At 42.5% G+C, this 25,473-nt stretch overlaps 2 protein-coding genes and 1 pseudogene across 2 annotated transcripts; all 3 read left to right on the plus strand.

Annotated features, from left to right (window-relative positions):
* Positions 1-775: 775 nt before the first annotated feature.
* LOC121141442 (WAP four-disulfide core domain protein 18-like) lies at positions 776-4,501 on the plus strand. The gene is made up of 3 exons (XM_040749345.1): positions 776-954; positions 1,582-1,730; positions 4,313-4,501. The coding sequence occupies exons 1-3, from the start codon at positions 870-872 to the stop codon at positions 4,328-4,330; spliced, it is 252 nt and encodes an 83-aa protein (XP_040605279.1). The 5' UTR covers positions 776-869; the 3' UTR covers positions 4,331-4,501.
* Positions 4,502-9,194: 4,693 nt separating this feature from the next.
* Positions 9,195-10,848, plus strand: LOC101842805 (annotated as a pseudogene).
* A 10,030-nt stretch (positions 10,849-20,878) lies between these two features.
* On the plus strand, positions 20,879-24,441 carry LOC121141443 (WAP four-disulfide core domain protein 18-like). The gene is made up of 3 exons (XM_040749346.1): positions 20,879-21,159; positions 22,198-22,346; positions 24,254-24,441. The coding sequence occupies exons 1-3, from the start codon at positions 21,075-21,077 to the stop codon at positions 24,302-24,304; spliced, it is 285 nt and encodes a 94-aa protein (XP_040605280.1). The 5' UTR covers positions 20,879-21,074; the 3' UTR covers positions 24,305-24,441.
* The last annotated feature ends 1,032 nt before the right edge of the window (positions 24,442-25,473 follow it).

Below are 25,473 nucleotides of genomic sequence, written 5' to 3' on the forward strand. Positions count from 1 at the left end.
AATTGTGAAAGCTTGACCAATAGCTTAGGCTTCCTTTTGACTTCTTCTTATAACTTAAATTAATCCATACCATTTTTATATATGTTCTTTCACATGGCATGATTATCTGTGCTTTGTGAAGACCATGCTGCTTGCTCTGAATCCCTGGTATCTCCTCAGGACTCTGCCCTTCCTCCTCCCACTATCTTCTGTGACTGGAAATCTTGCCTTGCTGTTGGACATTATGTTCTTTATTGAACCAACCAGAAGGTACTTAGGCAAAGACTCATTTTCACAGTGTAGAAAAATATTATTTCATAGATAGCATGCTTCCTTACTCAAAACTGGCTCTAGCCTCTTTGAAATCTTTGAATATTCATCTCTTCCAGGGGAGAATTCATCCCCTACTTCTCCACGTAAAAGGTACCCAGATTTCATACCTATTTAGATATCTCACCCATAGACCTAAAAGGACACAGCCACCATACATACACATGCCACATGCTTACAAAGCCAGATGTCCAGGAAGCCCTGGATGGGGCCACACTCTTTGCAAGGACATAGTGTCCTCATCTTCATTCCCAATGTGATATGCTAAAGGACACAGAAACAATTATGTTCTTTTTTCATAACTTTTAAGGGGACAAAATGTGCTCAGGAGGAACACAGTTCTAATTTGTTGTCTGGATATTTGTCTGGTTATCATTTGATCTACCAAGAAAATGATTGGACAGAAGCGAGTGATGAAATATAAAAAGGAGCCAGGATATCAGCAGGCAATTTCTGGAGAGCTCTTGTTTTTACAGACTTCTCCATTGATTATCTGTTCTCACATCAAGAGTTACCGAAGCTATATATTGATTTGTGTCTTCTGCCTGGCCAGAGAAAACATGAAGACAACTACAGGCGTCGTTCTGCTAGCTATACTTGTGATAGGGAAGAACTCTGCTGATTCTCTGGAATCTTTTCCCGGAAGTAAGTGTCTGAAGGAGAGTCAATCTGTGAGCACTAGGATCTGGGGATCAGATACTTCAGGGAAAGTGATGTGCCCACTCCTTGGATCAAACTCACTTCATTCGGCCTATTAGAGTGATCACTCTGTATTGCTTATCCTGAGAGAGAGAGAGAGAGAGAGAGAGAGAGAGAGAGAGAGAGAGAGAGAGAGAGAGAGAGAGAGGAGAGTTGCATTGTAGAGATCAGGGCAGCTCATCTAGTTTGGAGATGTGCCTTGAATGTGAGGTCACTGGAGTAATTGCTTAGAGATGAACCTGGGGTATGGTGGGATGACAGAGGTCTGGCTGTCATTAGAGCATGTATAATGTCTTCTCAGATGTAAAGAAGGGGCAGTAACCATGGAAGGTTCATTCTATGGAAACTGTGTAGGCTTCGGGGAGGTCACACACTCTCCCAATGACCAGATAACACTCATGCCTAAGAGAAGGACTGGAGCTGGTGAAGCTGAGGACAAAGACCCAGGGTGCAAAGGAGAAAATAGAGTGAGCTAGTTTCCTGCAGGAGAGCAGGCTTTCAGACCTCTACCATCAATTGTCAGCCTTGGCTTTCAGATGCTTCAGCGTCAATAAACACCATTGTGTATTTCAGGTATGCAGAGACCTGGAGATTGTCCCACTATTCCCCCAAATTATATTGGAGCTTGTGAAGATAACTGTATAGCAGATGAATTATGCCCTGAGCAAATGAAGTGCTGCAGCAATGGATGTGGACAGGACTGCACACTGGCTGTCTTTGAAGTGAGTATAGTCTCTGCCTTACTTTCCTAAAGTGGTGACACCATGGCAGGGGCAGCCTATAGAAGAAAAGTTCATGGAGGGTTTATACTTTCAGAGAGTAAGTCCATGACCATCATGGTGGGGAACATGGCCGAAGGCAGTCAGGCATGGTGCGGCAGTAGCAGCTCAAACTTAGTTTTGACACACAATCATGAAGCAGAGACCAAGCTAAGTGGGAATAGTGTGGGACTTTTGAAACCTCCAACTCTGTCCCCAGTGACACATCTCCTCCAAGACAATCACACCTCTTAATCTGCTAGAGGCCATCTTACAGGAACTAGAATTTAATATTCAAGGCATCAACCCACCAGTAAATAATTTCGAATAGAGTGAAAATCATGTTTACAAACTTGTGAGTAATACCTATACCAGAATATCTTTTTGCTTCTACTTGTAATTTTACATGTGATAATTTGCATTCTATCACTATTGACTATAGGGAATTCCCCACAGCCTGTATTCTAAGTTGTGTGCATCTAATAAATGTAATCCCTAGCTATTTGGCATCTTTATCTGTGGATTGTCCTCCTTAGCTATACTGTCAAACTGATATTAATAACTTTAGATTATAAAGACTTTTGATGAATAAAATAAATACAAAAAGGTGCTACCCATGTCAGAGATTACAAGTTTCTAATAAGGGCTGTCTTAGAGCACGAGTTTGGAAAACAACTGTCTTCTTCCCTAGCTGCCAAAATAGCTGTATACCATCAACTGGTATAAAACTTAAAAATAGCTTTAGATCAGACCAGATTCCTTATTAATGAATTTTAAGACAAACTATTCACAGAAAAATGCAATCTTATTTACGAGGATACGTAGCCAGTTGTCAGATTTGTTCAGCCAAGGTAATTAGTGAGAAGCATCTTAATTGTGGTGCCAAATGACAGTGATCAACTCTCTACTGTACAATTTCTTCCCTCAGTTTTGGGCCTTTGTGTAGACACCATAGGAAGACATTCTCTAACAGGTTAGGGTTACCAAGTATAATGTATTTTAAGATTTAAAAGGCTTTTAGATCACTGTGTCTCAGAGAATGCCGAGTATGATTGCCTTCTGTGCCTCTGCCTCCTCCCTCTGCCTCCTCCCTACACCCACCTGAAGCTCACTTGCTGAGAAGGGTCTCTTACTTAGGCTCTGCACTCTCCTTGACAACACACTGCTCTTTGTAAACAACAGTCTCCAGTCTGAGGAAGTTGAGCTTTTAGGGCCACTAACCATAAAATTCTGAAAAGGTTTATACACTTAAAAGTTAGGGTGTAACACACAATTTCCTTATTTCTCTTACTCTCGAAATAGTTAAGTTTTACATGCCTACCTGGATAACAAAAACGCTTCTCCTTTTGCAGTTTTGGTTATAGTCCACCAATTAGGGAGTTGGCTGAAAGAAAGTGCTCTTCTCTTTTTCTGTGCTTATCTGGATTTATTGCTTGTGAGCTGCTGGAATGACTCTGTTTCTTATCATTCACTTGTGAAATGGAATGTGGGTCTTTTTAAGCTGTGATTTTGTGGGTCTTTTTAAGCTGTGAAACAAAAACAGAGCTGGGAAGAAATTTGGGGATCATGATGACAGGAACATAATGAAAGATTAACATCATGTATGAGATAATTAGCAGGAAAACATCGAGAGAAAAGATGCAGCTAAAATGAGAGATAGAATGGAGAAGCAAAGAATCATCATGGCAGAAACTGGCAGATTTCAATATGAGACAGTAAAGAGTTATACCATCATAAAGTATGTGCTTGCTCCTTTTTCCCTACCCCCTCAAATAAAAAAATTATTTTGCTCTATGCCAACTCCATTGGATTTCTTTAAAATTCTGTGCTGCTGGAGGCTGGTGTACCAGACAGCAGTACTAATCCTTCCCCAAATGCTCCAAAAGCTGGGGACAGTGTGTTCAAATATATGTCATGGGGTCATTGCCATTCAAACAACCACAACCAATCAAGGTATGTATTCAGAAGTAAGTGAGTGTCCAGGGGATTGTGCCTGGGCAGTTTCATTTGCCTTGGCACCCGATTGTACACAGCATCTGAATGTATCCAATAGAAAGGATCTGAAAGTGCATGGCAGAGGGCAAAGGGTCACATGATCTGAGGCCCCTGACTCTACAAATAGGGTCCCACAGTGACTAAAGTGACACAAGTCACCATGACTTAGGTCCACATGGCCATATACTGGCATATCTCACTCTTTTTCACCTCCCCAGCCTCGGAGATATGACTCTCCCAGGAGAGCAGGTGTTCTGGGGAGGGAGGTTGATAATGAAGTAAATGGGAATATTCATTCGAATTACTTACACATCAGGCAGTCCTGTGCTGGAATAAAAGTAAAAGCTAAAAATATCTAGACTACACAAACAGGTCTGAATGTCAGCAAGAGCTCTGCACCAGTGTCTACTATGTTCTGCTTAAGGTGGGGACAAGGGGCACTCCAACATGGTCAAACATACAAAAAGCAATGAGCTGACCAGCATAGAGTGAGGGGTTAACATCTGAACTTTCCTAAACAGAAGAAAATCTTGATGTAATTTGTGTTGTAGACGTCTGACAGCCCTTAGGGAGATGGATTCCATACTCACCATGATGACTGATGGACATCCCAGAAGACTTCATAAGAATCGACAGAGCACTACCTGCTGCTCCCTAGCCCTAGAATTGCATCCTTAGAAGATGAAAACCTATAATGTGGTGACTGCTTCCTAGTGCCTTTGTGTCCAAAATAAACAATCCTTAGCATTCTCTTGCTGAAAAGTTTTTTTTCATTTGTGAATCTTATTGACTATTATGATTATCAGAGCCATCCCTTTAGTCTCAGAGAGTCCCATGGACACAGAGCCTTCAGGATCCCTGAAGACCAGGTCCAGGTCCTCCTACACAGTCCCTCTTTCCATGTCATGTTTGTTCCTCCAAACAAGGCAGAGAACATACCAATATATTCTGGTGCATTCTGTGGACACAGGTCTGCTCAAGCAGACAAAATGAACTGAGCACGTCCCACAGAGCAGCCCTGCTGGAATTCCATTTACATAATGCAGGAGTAGCTCATGGAATTCCCCATTCTAAGGCAATATAACATCTTGCAAGACTGGATCTCTAACTCCAGGAGCCTTCACATGACCTTTAGGGAGTAGGATCTTCTTAACATGAGTTAAGATGCTGAGGAGCTGGTTCAGGGATTAATAGCGAACTCTGCTCTCCTAGGGGACCTGAGGTCAGTTCCCAGCATCCATAACAGGTGGATCACAACTTACTGCTTCAGGGATACTGATACCTCTGACCCACTCACTCACCTGACTTCAGGAGACCATGTGACCCACCAGAATCCAGTATACATAACTTAAGACAATTTGTAAATCATTAAGAAGCATGAACTAGAAGCAGTACTTCCTCTCTACATTAGGAGTTAGAACTTAATCGAGATACCTCTAGGAGTCTGGGTCAATCCCTATCCATACAGCTCAGCGCTGCTATCTGGGAAGGGCTTCTGATCTTCCCCGGCCTTAGCTGGATGGGGGACAAGCCATGTCCAGGTTTAATTGCCTGGCTCCCTCACCTTGTTGGGTTTATGGAGATCACTGCAAAGGATAGAGATGAAAAGGAAAACCCTTCCTCTGGGAGTAGAATCTAATCAGGAAACATTGTCTTTCCTAGATCTCCAGATTTTGCCCACCAAATTGTGTGCCCCACATCTTTCTCTGTCACAGTACTGCTCCTGTACCTCAGGCTCACCTCATAACTTGATGTCCTATGTCTCCGTCCATGCAGTCCCCTCATCTATCTGTCTTCTTTCTCACCCAGCAGGAACTGCCATCCATCTGTCCTCCAGTCTTCATCCTGACCTGGCTCTGCACTTTGCTTCTGCAGCTGAACTCAACTCCACAGCTTTGCTTTCAAAAAGGTGACCTGATGTGGCCTGACCTGTAGTCACCATAGTTTCTCCAGGTTGTCCTCTCTATGCTACTTCTTTATCTTAGATTCTACTTAGATTCCTGTGTTTCTTTGCTCCTCAGGAATTCTGAAACGTTATAATTCTGCTGTGGCCTTTACAGCCATTTCTGTGATACCCAAGCATAATATTTGTGTATATGAATATAGATAGATGTATTTACTGTATTTGTTAAATCAGTGATATGAGAGTGGTGATTGGCTTGGAATAAAGAGATTCAGTGTTACCCTTCATGAGAACTATCAATAAAGCAGGACTGCCTGGTCAATATCTTCCTTTAAAACTGCTGTGTCTTAAGCAAAGTGGTGGCCCTTATTTGAATCCTAGCAATTGGGATTCAGAGGCTAGAAGATCTCTGAGTTGAGGCCATCCTGGTCTTAGAGAGGATCCAAGACAGTGATGGCTACAAAGGCAAACCCTGTCACAAAAATAAAATACAAAAGCAGCAAAAAAATTCCCATGCTATATCTTAGGAACTTATGGTTATCCAATAAATTATGACATTATGAATGATCACAAACAAATTTGCCTTTGTTTCTGACATAGCATACACCCAGCAGAATGGGAAATGTTACAGACACCCAGGCTTGTCTTCTCAATCTGATGGAAGGGCTGGTATTTAATGGAATGAAGCATGTGACCAAACAAACCCCCTCCATCTCTGAGCAGTAACCCTGCAAACACAAGACAACTCAAAAGCCAGCCACACCATGAGTGAGGCATCCCACAGCTGTTGGTGTTTTACCACTGCGACTCCTCATCTTAGAGTCTATAAAAAGGATAACAAAGAGGAAGGTTCTCTACTGGGGACTAGGGACATTGACTGTTCTCTTGTGGTTCCTATACCTTCTCTGCTTACCCAAGCAGTCTTCTTTCTCAAGGCCTGTCTTACAGAAAAGTATTGGTCTAAGAAGACCAACTATCACAGTGGAGGCTGCCTACTCACTCTCAACAGAATGAGGCCATTCTACCCATAAGTTCATAGCTGAAAGACAATATATTAAGAGGTGTAGATTAATGGACGTAGGACACTAGGAATGTGCATTTGAAAGGTAGAGATTTTTTGCAGTGCTATTATGTCTCCATATATGCTTCCTCTCTTCTGTGATATGAAGTTTGGCTTTTCCACATAATCTCTGCCATGATGTTCAGCCTTCCCTTGGCCCCCAGCACTGATGCTAGCTAGTCATGGATTTAAAGCTCCATTTCTCCCTGGCATTTGTCACAGTAATGGAAATACTAACAAATACATTGATTTTGTGAATGAATTTCAGAAATAAAGTGTTTAGCTGTAAGTTTTACATGGAGTCCATGCTGAGTTGATAATGTCTACCAAAAACTTCAATATATAACTCTATTGTAAATGGTGTCTTTGGGGTTATTACTTAAGAACCTATGGATAAAATCATCTCAGATTTAGACTAGGTTCTAAATATAATATCTGTTAGCTATGAGAAGAGAGTACAGAAAGACTCAGAGAGGTAAGAAGAGAAAGAGACAAAGACAGAAACAAACACAGAGAGAGATGGCGGTGGGAGGAGGAGGAGGAGGAGGAGAAGAAGGAGAAGAAGGAGAAGAAGAAGAAGAAGAAGAAGAAGAAGAAGAAGAAGAAGAAGAAGAAGAAGAAGAAGAAGAGGAAGAGGAAGAGGAAGAGGAAGAGGAAGAGGAAGAGGAAGATCACATGAAAATGAAAGTAGGTAGATGTTACTGGAAACCAAGGAATGGCAGAGCATCCAGAAGTTGGAAAAAGCAAGGAAAAATTCTTCTCAATAATTATAAAGGACAGAACAATCCCTCTGACGCCTTAATTTCAGATTTTTAACTTCAGTAGTGCCTAAGGAAAAGATTTCAGTTTTTTCAAGCCACTCATTTATGGAACTCTATTGTGTCAACAGGAGTTTCTCTTGTGATTGCAGACTGATATCAGTTATGGCTACAGTCATTTGAAGCTTGATGGGGCTTGATATGCAGGATGACTCAAGGACTTCATTGGCAAGTTAGTTCTGACTGTTGACAAGTAACTCAGCCACACCTGTTGCCTGGGGGCTGCAATCATTCCCATGGCTAGCTTTCCACTGAACTTCCCAGGTTTCCTCAAACTGTGAAGGCAAACTTCCAAGAGGATCTATCTAAAGAGACTGTGTCCTAAGAACTGTCTTCCCAGAGCCCATGCAGATGCTGCAAGCATGTAGATCACTCATATCCAGGAATTCCTGAGGATGAATTCCACTGCATAATATCCATCAGGAAGCCACTATCATTAGCTTAAGTTTAAGAAAGGAAAATTTCGACTCCACACCTCCCTAACTGAAAAATGTATTATGGGCGTCTTAAATCAATCCTAGAAATCTAGGTGCAAATTGTCATGCTACTATTTTCTATGTAAGAAGTCACAAAATTCTTTATAGTCTGTTATCATGGATAGAAGTTCCTTTCAGTGACTAAATTTGGGTTCATTAAATAATAATGTTTTGTCCTGGAAAAAAAATATCCATCTCTTCCAGGAGAGACTTCATTGCCTACTTCTGCAGGTAAGAGGGGCCCAGATTCCACACCTGTGTAGGAATCTTAACCAAAGAACTACAAAGGACATAATACCATGGGTCCTAGAAACATTCCACATGCCTACACAGCAAGACATCCAGGAAGTCCCATATGGCCATGACACTCCAGAGTGGCTATCTCAAATTCAGCTATTACCCTGAACTGCTGAGCTACACAGAAACAACTATTTCCTTTGCTCTCCATTCAAAAAAGGGCCAATTTGTGATGTATGGAAGAACACATAAGTGCTAAATCATATTTTATTTTTTTCCTGGTTATCTATGCCATCTACCAAGATCAATACTCTAATTATAATTGAGATAGACAAAGAGTCAGGCTATTGGCAGGCAGTTTCTGGAAAACTCTCCTTTGTATGCTTCCCCATAGACTACTTCCTGACATACCCAGGCTTCTAGTGTTGTGAGGTGTAAATTGATTTGTGCCTTTAGCCCCTCCAGAGACAACTACTGTGGACAGGAGGGCACAATGAAGGTCTAGCCCTCGGGAACCTGGAATGACGGGACAAAGACACAAGAATGGACAGCAAGACAACATGGCTGATCAAGCTGCAAGATTTTATTTTCCTTAGGCACATTATATAGGTTAGGTCGGGAAACTAGGTAGGGCTGAGAAATCAAAGGAGAGGGGTCGTTGCCTAGTAACCAGGCCAATGAGGTTGAGCAGACAGCAGGTGTTCGCAAGGTGAAGGGTTGCAGAAGGAGGGGTTTCATGATCTAATTGTGGAATGTTTCCTTTTTTGCCATAGGCTATTACTGTGAGCCCAAGTTCTACTCATTAGGAAGCAGAAGAAGGGCAAGAGGCTTGAATGGGACTGAAGGTAACTATTCTTTAAAATGATGGACTGTTCTTTAAAAAGGCTGGCAATATTTACAAGAGGTCCTAAATAACAATGATAGCTCCCAACAGCCAACATGAAGACAGCCACAGTCTTGGTTTTGGTGGCTTTGATTGCCATAGTGACGGGCACATCCTGTGCTCTGTCCCATCCTGGATGTAAGAAGGCCTAGGGGATACAGGCTGACAGCAGCAAAGGACAAACCCACTAGAGACTGAAACTCAGCTGCCACAGGGCAAAGCCATGTGCCCACTGTTTGGATCAAAGTCACTTCTTTTTGACCTATGAGAGTGATCACTGTGCATTCATTAGCTTTCTTTCAAGAGAGAGAGGGAGAGAGACAAACAGACAGACAGACAGACAGACAGAGAGAAAGAGAGAAGAGAGTTTTCCATCTGACAAAAGCTGGGGTCACGATCAGGCAGCTCATATACTTTGGAGATGTGCCCTGAATGTGGGACTCATGGGAGCAGTTTCTCAGAGATGAACCTGGGGTTGGTGAGATGAGAGAGAGAGTTCTGCATGTCATTCAGTTTTATAGCATCTTCGCAGATGTGAACAAGGTGCTGTGAAGGAGCCTGTATGGGATTTGGGGAGGGTGCAAACTCCCCCTTATTGCCAGACTGAACACTCATGCCTAAGAGAGATTGTATCTGTTGAAGCTGAGGGAAGAGCCCGGAGTGCAAAGGAGAAAATAGAGTGAGCTAGTTTCCTTCAGGTGAGCAGGGTTTCAGACCTCTAGCATCAATTCTCAACCTTGCCTTTCTGACTGCTTCAGCTCCTTAAACACCTTTGTGTATTTTAGAGGGACAGAAACCTGGAGCTTGTCCCAAGCTGCCCCTGGATGCTGTTGGAACTTGTGTTGAGCAATGCACTGGAGATGGGTCGTGCCCTGGGAAAATGAAGTGCTGCAGCAATGGGTGTGGTCATGTCTGCAAACCTCCTGTCTTCACAGTGAGTATATCCATGTCTTCCTTTCCTATTGCTGTGACACCATGAGCAAAGCACTTATAGAAGAAGGAGTGTATTGGAGTCTACAGTTTCAGAGAGTCAGTCCATGACCACCATGGCAGGGAACATGGCGGCAGGCACACAGGCATGGCACTGCAACACTAGATGAAAGCTTACATCTTGACACACAGTCATGAAGTAGAGAGCAAGCTAAGTGGGAATAGTGTCCATGGGGGCCATTATCATTCAAACGACCATACCTAACCAAGGTATGCCCAAGGGAGTATTGAGTTTCCAGGGGACTTTGCTGGCCCAGTGTCATGTTGCGTTGTCCCTTAACAGCACACAAAATCTGGATGTGTCCATGAGAAAGGATCTGGAAGTAAATTACAACAGGACACTGGGTTACATGATCTGTGGCCCTCTACACTGCAAAGACTGTGACAAAAGTGACACAGTCACCAAGACAAAGTTCCACATGATCTAAACTGGGATATCTCACTCTTCTTGCCCTCCCCAGCCTAAGAGGTCTGACTCTTCCAGGACAGCAGGTGTTCTAGGGAGGGATCAATATAGTGAAGTAAGTGGAAACACTCATTCATTTGATACCTTACACATCAAGCACGCAATTGCAGGAATGAAGATTAAAATCATGATGTAATTTGTTTTGCAGAAGACTCTAAGCCCCTTGGGAGACAAAGTTCATATTTATCAGGATTTTTGATTACCTGACCCACATTTTTTCTGAATCCATTTAGCACATCCCTGCTACTCCTTAGCCCTAGAATTGCATGCTTAGAAAATGATAACCTATAATATGGTGTGTCCTTGTGTCTTTGTGTGCGAAATAAACGATCTTTAGTATTCTATTGCTGAAGGGTTCATCTCATTTGTGCATCCTATTGGTTATTCTGATTATCAGAGCCATCCCTGTAGCCTCCAGTGTGTCCGATGAACATTGAGCACCCAGGCCCTGCACATCAGGGACAAGTTGCTCCTAAACAATCCCTCTTCTCATGCAATGTCCATACCTCCAAACAGGAAGAGGACATAACAATATTTACTGGTGCATTCTGTGAACACAAGTCAGCTCAAGCAAAGAAAATGAACTGAGCACATCCCACAGAGCAGGCCTACTGACACTGCATACTGGGTCATGATGCAGGAGGAGCAGGAAGGGCTTGGGATTCCCATTCTAAGGCAATGCAACATCCTGCAGGACTGGATCTCTAACTCCAGGATTCCACACATGACCTCTGGGGTGTGGGTTCTTCTTACCATCAGTTAAGAGGCTGGGGAGCTGGTTCAGTGGTTAATAGCACAATCTGCTCTTCCAGAGAACGTGAGGTCAGTTCCCAGCGTCCATAACAGGTGGACCACAACTTCCTATAACTCCAAGTCAAGAGGGATCTGACATCCTGACCCCATCAGACATCTGCTCTCATGTGCATGTATATCCCTCCCACCCCACCCCACATGCTACACATAAAATAAATAATTTTTAAATCATTAGGAAGTATGGCATAAAATCACCAGTGCCTCTTTACATTATGAGTTAGGGCTTAATTAAAATACCTGTAGGACTCTGGGTCAATCCCTATCCATCCAGTTCAGCACTGGTGTCTGGGAAAGGCTTCTGGTCTTCCCCCGCCCTTACCTGTATGGGGGATAAGCCATGTGCAGGTTTGGTTGCTTGGTTCTCTAGGCTTCACTGAGTTTATGGAGATAACTGCAAAGGATATAAATGAAAAAGAAAACTCTTCCTTTAGGGGGTAGAATCTAATCAAGAAATCTTTAGCCTCTCTTTTCTTTCCTAGATACCCAGATTTTATCTGCCAAAGTTGGGTGTCCCGTGTCTATGTCTCTCACAACACTGCTCCTGCACCTCACATGGCTCACCTAAGAACATTATGTCCTATGTCTTCTTTCAGGCAGTTCCTTCATCTGTCTGTCTTCTTGCTCACCTACCTGGACCTGCCATCCATCTGTCCTCCAGTTCCTTCATCCTGGTCCTGCTGTTTGCTTCTGCAGCTGAACTCAACTCCACAGCTTTACTTTCAAGCAGATGACCTGAAGTGGCCTGATCTGCAGTCACCAAAGTTTCCCCAGCTTCTCCAATCCACCATAGTTCATTATCTTGTCAAACTTGATTTTAGTTAGATTCTTCCATTTCTCTGCTTCTCATGAATTCTTAAATCTCTTGACTTCTTCAGTGTCCTATTAATCTGTTTATTACATCTACAGGCGCCCAGTTTGATAACAATTATCCCAATAGCCCCTTGATGTCTTTTTTTAAACAACACCCTGTGATCTTTCCCAAGATTTTAAAGGAGAACCCTCTAGTTGGAGCTCGCTCAGTCTTTACAGACGGCTCCTCCAAGGGTTTTGCGGTGGTGGTTTCTTCTCAGGTACGGAAGAGGGTACCCATAGGGCGCATGTCAGCACAAGCTGCCGAGTTGTTTGCATGCTTGATGGCTTTCCAAATGTTTGATGGAGAGCCCTTTAATTTATATACTGATAGTGTTTATGTTGCCAACATTGTTAGACCTTTAGAAACTTCTCCATATGTTCTTCCAACCTCCCAGGTTCGTTCCTTATTAGTTCAGCTCCAACATCTTATTTGGCAGCGCATCCACCCTGCTTATGTGGGATTTATTCGTGCACATACTAACCTTCCAGGACCCTTGCCCAGGGCAATGAAATTGCTGACTCCTTGACCCGCCCTAGGGTCTTATTTACTCAGGAGCAGCTGGCCCACCAGCTCCATGAGAGGTATCATCTAAATGCCCGCTCCATTAAATTTCACACTGGGTGCCCCTTATCCATAGCTACACAGATTACCTCTCAGTGCCCTGATTGTGCCCCTTATCATAATTCTCCCAATGAGGGGGTAAATCCCCGGGGCCTCAGGGCCAACCATCTCTGGCAAATGGATGTCACTCACCTGCCGCAGGCAGGGAAATTAAAATACATGCATGTCTCGGTGGATACGTATTCTAAACTGATTTTTGCCTCTCTCCACTCAGGAGAGAAGATTAAAGATGTTATTTCTCATTGCCTGCAGGCCTTTGCCTACATGGGCGTTCCAGATGCCCTAAAAACGGACAATGGTCCTGCCTATGCCAGCAATCGCTTTGCTGCCTTTTGCAGGGAACATCACATTGTCCATTCTTTTGGTATTCCTCACAACCCCACGGGACAGGCTATTGTGGAGCGCACCCATGCCACTCTCAAACAGTATTTTAAGAAAATAAAAAGGGGGAGTATGTTACCTCCCCCAATACTCAGTTATCCACCATACTTTACATTTTAAATTTTTTGACCATAGACCGTAATAATTTGTCTGCTATGGAGAGACATTGGAACAAACCCTCCCAGTCCTTGGGATGGGTCAGATGGAAGGATTTGATTACAGGAAAATGGCAGCCACCCACTCCCCTACTAGCTAGGGTCCGAGGGGCTGTTTGTGTTTTCCCTCCAGGAAGTGAGAAGCCCATTTGGGTCCCCGAACGGTGCATCAGGCATGTCGACCCCAATACTACTCCGGATACTAGTAATGCTCACCATGATAAAGATGATCCAACCATTGCTGAACACTCAGGTAAGGGAAATATGGGCGTTGGTGAGGATTCCCCCCCATGTTAATGCCAGTTAGTCATTCCAGCTCCCTGTTCATCAAATTTTATAACACCAATAATACATTGGGAGCGGCTGCTGCCAATGAGATTAAAAAGTCAGAAACTAGACATTCTGAGTTTCCCCCTCCTAAGCCTGATACCAGGGTCAGGAAGTAGGGGAATCCAAGAGATTCCCAGCGGCATACGCCTTTAATCCCAACACACCTTTATGCAAGTTCCAGGACAGCCTCCAAACAATACAGAGAAACCCTGACTCAAAAAAAAAATTGGTAACAGTAAAGAGGTACTGGTACTAAGTAAAGAAAAAGAAAAAGAAAAAGGTATATGGAATAGAAAATTTTGTTTACATTTAAGTTCTATTTTGTGAGTCATCTCTAAAAACTTTTGGCCAAAAACCTGGCCTCTCCACCTTGCATCTACAGAGTTATGAGGAGTAGGTACGGCTGTACCCCATGACTGTAGCTCAAATGGAGGAATGATAAAGAACATACAGGACTTTTTAACCCTTTTAGTTCAAGGATTGGCTGGAGTTGTTCTTTTACATAGATTTCAATTAAGGGAGCTTCATTGCAACAGACTAATCATGACCTAGGGAAAAAGGATGACTGAAAGATGCATGTATGTTCTGAATGTATGGTGTGGCCACACCGGTATGTATGAAATGTGATTGCGAATGTGTGAGTGTGAACTGCTTATATGATTAAAAGGATACTTAAATCCCTTCAAAAATAGTTAAGAAGCTACCTAGATTGCGTTAAATATAGCCAAAAGGAACATCCAGCCAGTCTGTTAATGTTTTAACAAAAAAAAAAAAATTTAAGATGCAAATGAGGCCTTGTCAGCTAGTGAGAGCTCTGCAGGTTAGATTGGGAAAGACTGCTCACAGACTTCAAATAATTTTCAAAAGTTATTTGGACACAGTATAGTTTACAATCTTTAAGTGATTTTCAGAAGTTTTTGGGAAATATTTAATGGATATGTCCTTTTTAATGGGCATCTACAAATAATCTAAGTAGTAATCCCAATTTACCTAGATAGTTAACCAAGGAGGGTAGACAAATTCTTCTACTGTTATGGTCCAGCTTCAACAGTTCAAAAAAATTTTAAAAAAAAGGGGGAATAATGCCCCCAGTCCCCATATGACTCATCAAATAATGCACTCCTCATTTAAAAATTTTATAATGTGAATGCCAGTGAGCTTCAGACAGATTCTGGCATGATGGAACTTGAGCAACCATTGCTCAGGTCAAATGGAGACATCCATGCACTAGACAGTGGAGAAGACCCTAATTTGGGGTCGAGGGCATGTTTGTGTTTTCTTGCAGGAAAAGAATAAAGCTTCGGCAGCTGTCAGACCATTTAGTGAGATGCATGGAGCAGAGAAAAACTGGACCCGAGACCATGGGAGCCTACCTAAGCCAGTTTGAATGAGATCTCCTAAATCAGTGTTCCTGATTCTTGATGTCATCGAATCTAGAGCCCAAGAAATAAAGAAAACAGTCGGTTCGAGATTTCCAGTTTCTCAACAGACCTGCTGCATCAACCTTCTGGACCCATGAGTTTTCATCGTGAAGACAACAGAGAAAAAAGGACCCATTTAAAGCATTTGGACATTGGTATGGACTATGATGAGTGGCAAAAGCCTCTTTTCAGTATTTGAACAGGACATGGTCACTTGAAATATCAGACTTGATGGTTCCTATTTCTGGAATCACGACTAGGCCAGTGTATTTTTCTGGAGAAATGCAACTTGTCCTAATGTGACAACTATTGTTCATATTTTTCATAATGCTACATGTGTAACATCAATGATTGTGCCCAATGTATCTGTGCAAGTGCACTTTCTAAATGCTTTCCTGAGCAGATCTTGAAACGATTGGAAACTTTATCAAATTGTAAATGTAAATCACATGCGGGTTACCCTTGTAACAGATGAAGGCTGGTAGAATGTTATGGCCCAGATCTGGTGATGGGTATGGTAATGGAGAGGCGCTATGTCAATGGGGGTCCTGGAAATGGTGGCAGTGGCGGTAGGTATTCTGGCTTTATGCCGAGCTCAAACGTGCCTTGTTCCAGAGACAAGAGATCTGTAACCAAGTATTGCTTAGCTTAGCCCATGGCAATCCCGATAGCCATGAAGGTTGGTTACAGATGATTTAAGGTTGGGGTATCTCCGATGACGGGCAACCTGTGGGGAAGACCCCTCCCACCTAAAACAGGGGTTCAATGTCCCCCAAAGACGGGAAAGGGAGGGTGACCCTACTTGACCTAAGCCAGGAGTGCCTCATTTGAAAATAAAAAGGGGTGAATTGTGGGAACACCAGACCTTGAGCAGAGACCCACTTCCCCTTCTGCCTGGGAGTAGGCAGCTGTAAGACAATGTTTAGTAAAAACATGTTTACTAAAAACGATACAATAAGTTCCTGGCCACTCCCCCTTCTGCCTGGGAGTAGGCAGCTGTAAGACAATGTTTAGTAAAAACATCTTTACTAAAAATGATACAATAAGTTCCTGGGAAAGGCCTTCCCACAGAAACCGCCCTGACCTCGACCTTGTCCAAAGACTAACCGCACCTTCAAAAACCCACACACATCCACCTCTGGGTCAGAGCAGAACCAGCCAGGGTAGAGGAGAGAGCAGAAGCTTCTCTGGTGGGAGCTTTTCTTAGGAGGTTCTCCTGAACCTTTTTGGAGCCTGTTTAAAGTTTTCTTTATATCATTGAACGAGTCTCTGTGTTGTCAATACCCGACACCCTCCGCATGTTCTCGGACACAGGCCGTGCGGCAGACGTGACATTAATCCTTTACAGCAATTCTGTAATACATGTTTATGTATGTGTATGTATGTGTGTGTATAGAGAGAGATTTATTCATGTGTGTTGTATATTAAGTGATATGAGAGTTGATATCATTAATTAAGGTTAGAATAAAAACCCTTGTGTTTGCCTTGACCGGGGTTACCTTGTGAAGCAGAACTGCCTGACCAGTTTCATCCCTTAAAACTTGTATGTATTAAACCAAGTGGTGGTGGCAGGTACCTTCAATCCTGGACAGTGAATGCAAAGGAAGGTGGATCACTGAGTTCGAGGCCAGCCTGATCTACAGAGCAAGTTTCAGAACAGCCAGTATTACAAAGATAAACCCTGTCACTAAACAAAATCCAAAACATAAAACCAACCAAACAAAGGTAAACAAAACTACTGCTATTATCTGGTGAGTTTTTGGTTATTTCCATAAATTATGCCACTACATACAAGCATATATAGATTTGGCTATGTTTCTACATACTATGCATATAATAGAGGGGAGAAAGGAATAGGCACCTCAGTTTCAAGGAAGGACTGGGAACACATGGGGCAAAGCATGTGATCAAGCACACCCCCTCAGTTCCCGAGAAGTACCCTACAAAGATAAGGTAACTCAAAGGTCAGCCACACCATGTCTGGAGCATCCCCATAGCTGTTATAATGTAAATTAACCAGTATCATTTCATCTATGTTCTTTCACAGGGCGTGATTGCCTTTACTGTGTAAAGCCCATAATGTTTGCTCTGAGTCCCTGGCATTTGCTCAGGTCTCTTCCCTTCTCCCCAGACCTCTTTGTGCCTGGAAATCCTACCTTGCCATTGGCCACTCAACACTTTAGTAAGCCAATCAGAAGGTACTTTGACAAAAATATATCTTCATAGTGCACAAAAAGGTTATTCCACATTTCCTCCCTTTAGTATACATAACAAGGAATGATTTTTAAATCTAACACAATAAAACCATGAACAATAATAACAATTGTCAGTTAAGGATTGCATTTGCAATGTCCAGTTCATTTGTATTTGGCATAGGTGGAGAAAACACTCCATTATTTTTTTATCTTGACAGGGTCAAAGGTCTGTAAATATTTTGTATTTTATAACAGTGAAGGAAAACTAACTATAACTACCTAGTCTTCTACTCCATCAAAGACTCAAGGGGATAAAATATTGCTTGAGTATACATGAACTATAGAACAAGCAAGCTGGTTGGCTCAACAGTCAACCAAGATTCCTCTCTAATGTTGGGGAATCTGACTTCATCCTACAGGCTTAAAATACCTGACAGACTTTTCTGTGGAGCAGAATTTTTAAAGGATTGTCCTACCTTGTCTTGGAAAGTTTGGCAGTCTCATTTCTTTGTGTCCTGCTGATCCAGTTTGGAGAGCATAGTGTCAGCAGTCAAGGCAAAGACAGTTTCTTGTTCTAACGGCTAGCTTTTGCTATAAAAAGCCAAACTCAATGTGGAGGTTCTTCCACAGCCATCATCCATTTTTGAAGTAAATTAGTCCTCCCAGGAGCAGACATGTCTCATTGTCAAGAAAATCCTTGTGTTATTAAAAGATTTTAAATTCCATATTATGTAGGTCTTTGAAGCCATAGAAGATCACCTTTCTATCTGAAATAAATCTCTGTCTCACCTTGAAAACATACCTATCATGGCTATAGGTTTGATTGTTATAGATGACTAACTACTATCTTGCATTTCTTTATTATCCTACTTTGTAGTATTAACATTCAAGGACTAGAAATTTACATTTCATTGTTAAATGAGCTGCTTAGATACCATACTTGAAATAATAGAAGATATGTGTGTACAGTATATTCAAACATTAATAACCTTAAATTAGTATCAATATACAAAAATCCATACCAATATAAAGTATTTGAGATAAGTGGTTGTTTAAAAGTAGACTCAACAATCCACCCTTTTATTTCATCTTTTTTATAATATATCCTCCCTTTGTTCTTCATAAAGAGATCCTTGAATCTAGCTCATTTTTTAGCCTTTTCCTGACCATGACCAATAGCAAATTGTAACCAATCACACCCCAAACTATGACAAACATCAATAACCCATTGAAGGATCACAATCCATCCACCCCACCTCATGGGAATGTGGATGTCATATTTGTGATAATGATCAAATCCTGGAGGAGTTAGCTGCTATCTTGTCTCTGTGTGATGGGAAAATGTAGGACTTATTTGAAGAGTTGACTGGAGCAATCTGTGAGGCTGGATCATCTCTACCAGCATCCTGAAGCCATTCTGGATGCAGAACTCTGAGGAAACTGCAAAAGAGGCACTCTGAAAGGCTGAAAAACCTGGGCCATCCCTTTTCATGGGTGTTTGATCCCCTTGTTCTGAAAACACAAATTTGTAAATGTAACATACACATATATGAACACAAATATGGAATGTTCCATGGGCACAAATCAGTTAAGGATGATTTTTTGTTTTATGTTTTTTTTCCATAAGATAAGAAACAAGGTTTCTTCACAAGTCAGTTCCAGATCCCTCTCTCCCTCCCCTCCTCCCGTGCCCTTCCCCCAACCCCCCCCACTTATCCCCTCCATGGGGGTGTCCATAGTCTGTCATTTCATATAGGGCAGGGCCTAGACCCTTCCCCAAGAGTTCAGGGTGAGAGTGCACCTCACATTGTTCTATGGGAGTCCAAAGTCCGTGTGTATACTTGGGATGGGTACTGATCTGCTGCCCAAGGCTCAATAGATTACCTAGTCCTCCTCACTGACACTCACATTCAGGGGGTCTTGATCAGTCCCATGCTGGATTCCCAGGCTGATGCCTGGGATTCAAGAGTTAACCTTTGTCAGGTCAGCTGTTTCTGGGGGTTAAACCAGCCCAGTCTTAATCCCTTTGGTCATCAGTCCTCCCTCTCTGTTACTGGCTTTCTTGTTTGAGAAGCTAAAATATATGGCACCTGTCTTATATTTTTTGGGTTTTTTAGGTTTATTTCCTTTTATCTGAAGCCAGGACTTTCAGGAAACATGCCCTATCAAACCTGATCTTCTTCAGCCCTGAAAAAAAATCCATGGCAGTTCATTTTCTGTGGGGAAAAAACCATAACCACTTCTCCAAAGCACCCACCTTTAGACTTCCATTTTGGAGACAAGACACTTTTAAAGTATATAGGTTGGTTTAATCCACCAGGATCCATAATCCAATGTCTCTCAGCAGCTATCACTCCTTCATCAGCAATCAAAAAATTGAAAGTCAATACATTACCATACAGGATTCAGATTCCCTGTAAATTTTCCATCTCTGTGTGGCTTATTCTTTTTGTATTTACTTCTCTCTTTAAGGACTTTATTATTTTTAAACTTTTATTTTTCTATACCCATTTTTTAATCCCTACACACATTGTTAAATACACTGTAACCTATTTAGAGAGGTTTTCTTCATCTCAATCTGCTTTACTACATATCTCTAACTTTTCTGTTTGTATGAGCAAAAACTTCAACCTTCACCTAGGCAGCTACTGAGAGTACATGTCTCATTATGGTGGCTGGCATGAGACACTAAAGACTAAGAAGCCATGTTTGGCTGTTTTTTCTGTTTTGCTAAAGCTTTCTCAGTATGTGGTCCCATACTGGGCACCATTTGTAGTTAGATTTTTCTGTCCTGCCTACTCAGCTCCCAAATAGCTGGACACAGACTTCTTATTGATTGGGAAAACTTTACTGAGAACTTAGGCTTCTTTCTAACTAGCTCTTATATGTTAAATTAGACCATATATTTTCATCTATGTTCTTTTACTTGGCTCAATTCCCTTTACTTTGTAAAGAATATGCTGCTTGTTCTGAGTCCTGGCATCTCCTCAAGACTCGGCCCTTCTTCTCACCAGCATCCTCAGTGCATGGAAATCCTACCTAGCTATTGGCCATTCAGCTCTTTGTGAAAACAATCAGAAACTGCTTTGGCGAAGACACATCATCAAAGAGTATGAACAGATTATTCTACAGCATGCATCCTTACTCTCAACTGGGTCTTGATAGTTGCAAATCTTTGAGTATTCATCTCTTCTGGAAGAGACTTCATTGCCTACATCTGTAAGAAAGAGGTGCCGAGATTCTACACCTATTAAGGTATCATCTCATCTATAGACTAGAAATGACACAACCACCGTATATCACAGAGGCATGCCACACACTTACATAACTGGGTAACCAGGAAGCTCTAGATGGGCCAAAACCATTTGCAATATCCTTCTCTGCTGGAGTTCTCACTCTGTCATGCTGAAGGACACAGAAACAACTATTTCCTTGGCTCATAACTTATAAAAGCGACGAGCTGTGCTGAAAGGAGGAACACAGTGCAAATCTGTGTTCTTGACTTTTGACTGTTATCTTTTGCATCTAGCAAACAACAATTATTGAGAAGCAAATTGTGAAATAGAAAAAGGAGCCAGGCTATCTGCAGGTACTTTATGGAGAGCTACTGTTTCCATAGACTTCCCCATTGACTGTTTCAAATCACATCCAGGATTCTTGAAACTGGGAGGCTATAAATTGATTCCTGCATTCAGCCCAGCTGGAGCCAACATGAAGACAGCCACAGTCTTGGTTCTGGTGACTTTGATTGCCATAGGGAAGGACTCAGTGAGTGCTCTGAGATTTTCTCCAGGAAGTAAGTGTATCAAGGGGATAAAAGCTGGAAGCAGAGAAGATTCACAGTCCAGTAGGGCCTGGGGCTCAGATGCCACAGGGCAAACCACATGCTGAGTGCATAGATTTAACTTGCTTCTTTTTATCACTCTGCATTTCTTGTCTTTCTTAAGAGGGGGGAAGAGAGAGAGAGAGAGAGAGAGAGAGAGAGAGAGAGAGAGAGAGAGAGAGGGAGGGAGAGAGAGGGGGGAGAGAGAGAGAGGGAGGAAGGGAGGGAGGGAGGGAGGGAGGGAGGGAGGGAGGGAGGGAGGGAGGGAGGGAGAGAAAGGGAGGCAGACAGGCAGGCAGTAAGGCACACAGACAGATGTGCCACCGAAGCTGGGGGAGACATCCAGGCAGCTCATCAACTATGGAGATGCACCTTGAGGTGGGGGTCACTGGACTCATTGTTCAGAGATGTACATAGCAGCTCTAGTTCCTTTCAGACTTCACTTCCAGTCTGCACCATGTACAGCTAGCTGAAAGGGAAGGACACAACCCATTCTGCTGGCATAGAGACCTCCATTCTTACATGGAGGAAAGTCTGGGGAGTGGCTGACAGCTATGAGCATTCATGAGTGGTGTGGGTGGGTAGGCACGCTGTGGCAATGGGTGCCTCTGGCCCACTAAGTTTTCTGCTCTGTCAGTTCCTAACTTGAAGCCGGCAGGCTAGTTTGGCTCTACAAGAGGAACTCTCTGGAGTTGGGCTCCCTCACCTTAGCCTCATAGAGGGTTAATAACATCTTCTCAGATGTGTAGGAGGAGGGCTGGGATGATGGATGACTATTTCTCTGAGACCATACAGGCTGTGGAGAAGGAGAACACTCTCCCATGGCCAGGTAACACTCATGCCTAAGAGAGAGACTGGAGCTGGGGAAACAGGGAAAAACCCCAGGTACAAAGGAGAATATGGGATAATCTTGTTTCCTGCAGGTGACCAGCCTTTCAAAATTCAAGCATCTATTCTCAACCTTGTCTTTCTGAATGCTTCAGGCGCAGTAAACACCATTGTATATTTCAGGACTACAAAAACCCGGGGCCTGTCCCGAGATTCCCACAAAATGTACTGTACCTATTCTTATACAGTGCTCAGGAGATGAATCATGCTCCAACGAACAAAAGTGCTGTATCCTTGGATGTTTCTGTAAATGTGTGATCCCTGTCTTTGAGGTGAGTAGATTCCCATGTCTTACTTTCCTATTGTTGTGACCCCACAATAAGGCAACCAATAGAAGAAAAACTTTATTGAGAGCTTACAAATTCAGAGAGTGAGTCCATAACCATCATGGTGGGGGACATGGCGGCTGGCAAACAGCCATAGCGCTGCAGCTGAAAGGTCCTATCTTGACGCACAATCATGAAGCAGAGAACAAGCTAACTGGGAACAGGGTGGGACTTTGAAACCTCCAAGCCTGTCTCCAGTGACACATCTCCTCCAACAAGGCCACACCTCTTATTCTGCTGGAGGTCATTATTACAGAAACTGAAATTTAATATTCAAGTCATCAACCCACCAGGAAATAATTTCTGATGGAGGGCCACTCATATTTGTAAATCTTGTGAGAAATACCTATTCCAGAATATTTTTACTTCTGCCTATAATTGTACATGTTCTCATTTGCATTCTTTCTCCAGTGGCTGTGCAGAATACCCCACAGCCTGTATTATAAGGTGTGTGCATCTCATGAATACAATCCTGATCTAATTTGCATCCTTATCTGTGGATTTTTTAAGAAGGTGGCTCATTCTTAACTCTATTGTCCAGTTGATATTAATAATGTTAGTTCATGTGGGGGTTTGATAAATAAATGCAAAAAGATGCTACCCAGGCCAGGAATTATGGATAACATCGTGTGTGAGAGAATTAGCAGGGGAACATCAAGAGTAAAGGTGCAGACAGAATGAGAGATAGAATGAGATGCAAACAAAGTACCAAAGAAACATCATGGGAGAAACTTAAGGAAGAATTCCATATGAGGGAATGAAGAGTGAAACCATCAAGCATGGGCTTGCTCCTTTTTCCTTATCCCCTCAGATAAAAAAAATTATTTTATGCCAACTCCATTGGATTCTATTCATAGCCCTGTGCTGCTAGAGATTGGCCCACCAGATATCAGTTCCAGTCCTTCCCAAAATGCCCCAACTACTGGGAACCAAGTATGAAAATATATAAGTCATTAGGGTCATTGTCCTTCAGATCACCACATCACGTCAAGGTATGTCCAACGGAGTAAATAAGTGTCCATTGGAATTAACCTGGACACTCTCATGTTGCTCTGCCCACTGGCTGCACACACAAGAGTATGGATGTATCCAACAGAGAGGAGCTGGAAGTACAGGGCACCAGGACACTGGATTACATAATCTGTGGCCCTCTCCTCTCCAAAGACATTCCCGTAATGAGTAAAGTGACACAAGTCACTGTGACTTAGTTCCACATGGCCATAGACTGGGATGTCTCACTCTTCTTCTCCTCCCCAGCCTAAGAGGTCTGACTCTCCCAGGAGATGAGGTGCTCCAGGGAGGGAGAAGGATAATGAAGTGAGTGGGAACATTCATTCATTTGAACACCTTACACATCAGGCAGGTCTGTACTGGAACGAGAGAAAAGGGCAAATGTACCTAGACTAGACAAACAGGCCTGTGTGTCAGAGGAGTTCTACCCCAGTCTACTAAGTTCTGTTAAAGGTTATTAGCTTTGCTGGGGCGGGAGGGTAGATGATAGAGTGGAGATCAACTAGGAAAAAACTCAATTGAGGATACATAAAACCCATCAAGGAAGGAAGGTATGTTAAGAGAAACCTTTTCCTTTGAGAGAATGCCTTCCCACCAGCATGCACAGGACTTCCCCCCAACAAAGGTAAGTTCAGATGGTTGAAGATGTGCCATCCCTCTTTGTGACTTGGAAAAATAGTTGCATGGATTAGCTGCATTATTGAGCTGTGGGGGTGAACAGACAAGGGACACTACAACATGCAGTTACATCCAAAAAACAATGAGGTGACTACCATGGACTGAGGGCTTAACATCTGAACCCTTCTAAACAGATGAATATCATGATGTCATTTGTATTGTAGACAACTGACAGCCCTTTGGTATATGGATTCCACAATTATCAGGATGACTGATGGCCATCTCAGAAGATTTTTTCTGAATCCAAGGAGCCCGTGACTGATACTCCCTAGTCCTACAACTGCATCCTTAGAAGATGAAAACCTGTCATGTGGTGACTGCTTCATAGTGTCTCTGTGTCCAAAATAAATGATTCTTACCATTGTCTTGCTGAAGAGTTTTTCCCATTTGTGTATCTTATTGACTATTCTGATCAGCAGAGCCATCCCTGTAGCTTCCAAAGAGTCCCATGAATTCTAAGTCCCCAGAATCACTACAGACTGGGGACAAGTTGCTCCTAAACAATCCCTCTTCCCATACTTGTTTGTTTCTCCAAACATGGCTGAGGCCATAACAATAGTTTCTGGTGCATCCTGTGAATACAGTTCTGCTCACACAAACAAAATGAACCGAGAAAGCCCCACAGAGCAAGGCCTGCTGGAGCTACATTTACTCGGTTATGATGCAGAAGGAGCAGGAAGAGGAATTCCCCACTCTGAGGCAATACAACATCCTGCAGGACTAGAAATCTATCTCCAGAAGCCCACCCATGACCTCTGTAATGTAGGCTCTTAGCATGAGTTAAGAGGCTGGAGATCTGGTTAGGGGATAAATAGCACATTCTACTCTTCCAGAGGATCTGAATTCAGTTCCTAGATCCATAGCAGATGGGTGACAACTTCCTACAATATTAGGTAAAAATTTTGGGTAACTGTCTAGGCAGCAAGATGTCTCTGTCAATTCCAGAGTTTATATATTACCCTTCTGAGGTCTTTGATGGAGTTGAAGACAGTTATGGTTATGGTCTTCTTTAGTTATAATGAAAAATAAGTTACATATAAAACTTTACACTGACAAAAATAGGATGGATGATGGGATATTTTCCTTAAATTTTGAAAAATGTTAATGAACTAAATATTGTTAACTATAGTTCTTGCTTCATAACTGTTTTATTATACAGAATTTTAACTTGGTAAAGTTAAAACCTTGCTTTTTATTTAGATACAAAAGAAGAGATGATAGGGGTGTACGGTTTGCTGTGAACACATGTTTCTCTTATTGGTTGATGAATAAATGCTGATTGGTCAAGTAGCCAGGTAGGAAATATAGGCTATCAGATTAGGAGAATTCTAGGAAGAGGAAGGCAGAGAGGAGGTATCAGGGAGATGCCATGTAATTATAAGGA

This window comes from Mesocricetus auratus, unplaced genomic scaffold (genome assembly GCF_017639785.1).
Source record: "Mesocricetus auratus isolate SY011 unplaced genomic scaffold, BCM_Maur_2.0 Super-Scaffold_100007, whole genome shotgun sequence".
NCBI classification, from domain to species: Eukaryota; Metazoa; Chordata; class Mammalia; order Rodentia; family Cricetidae; genus Mesocricetus; species Mesocricetus auratus.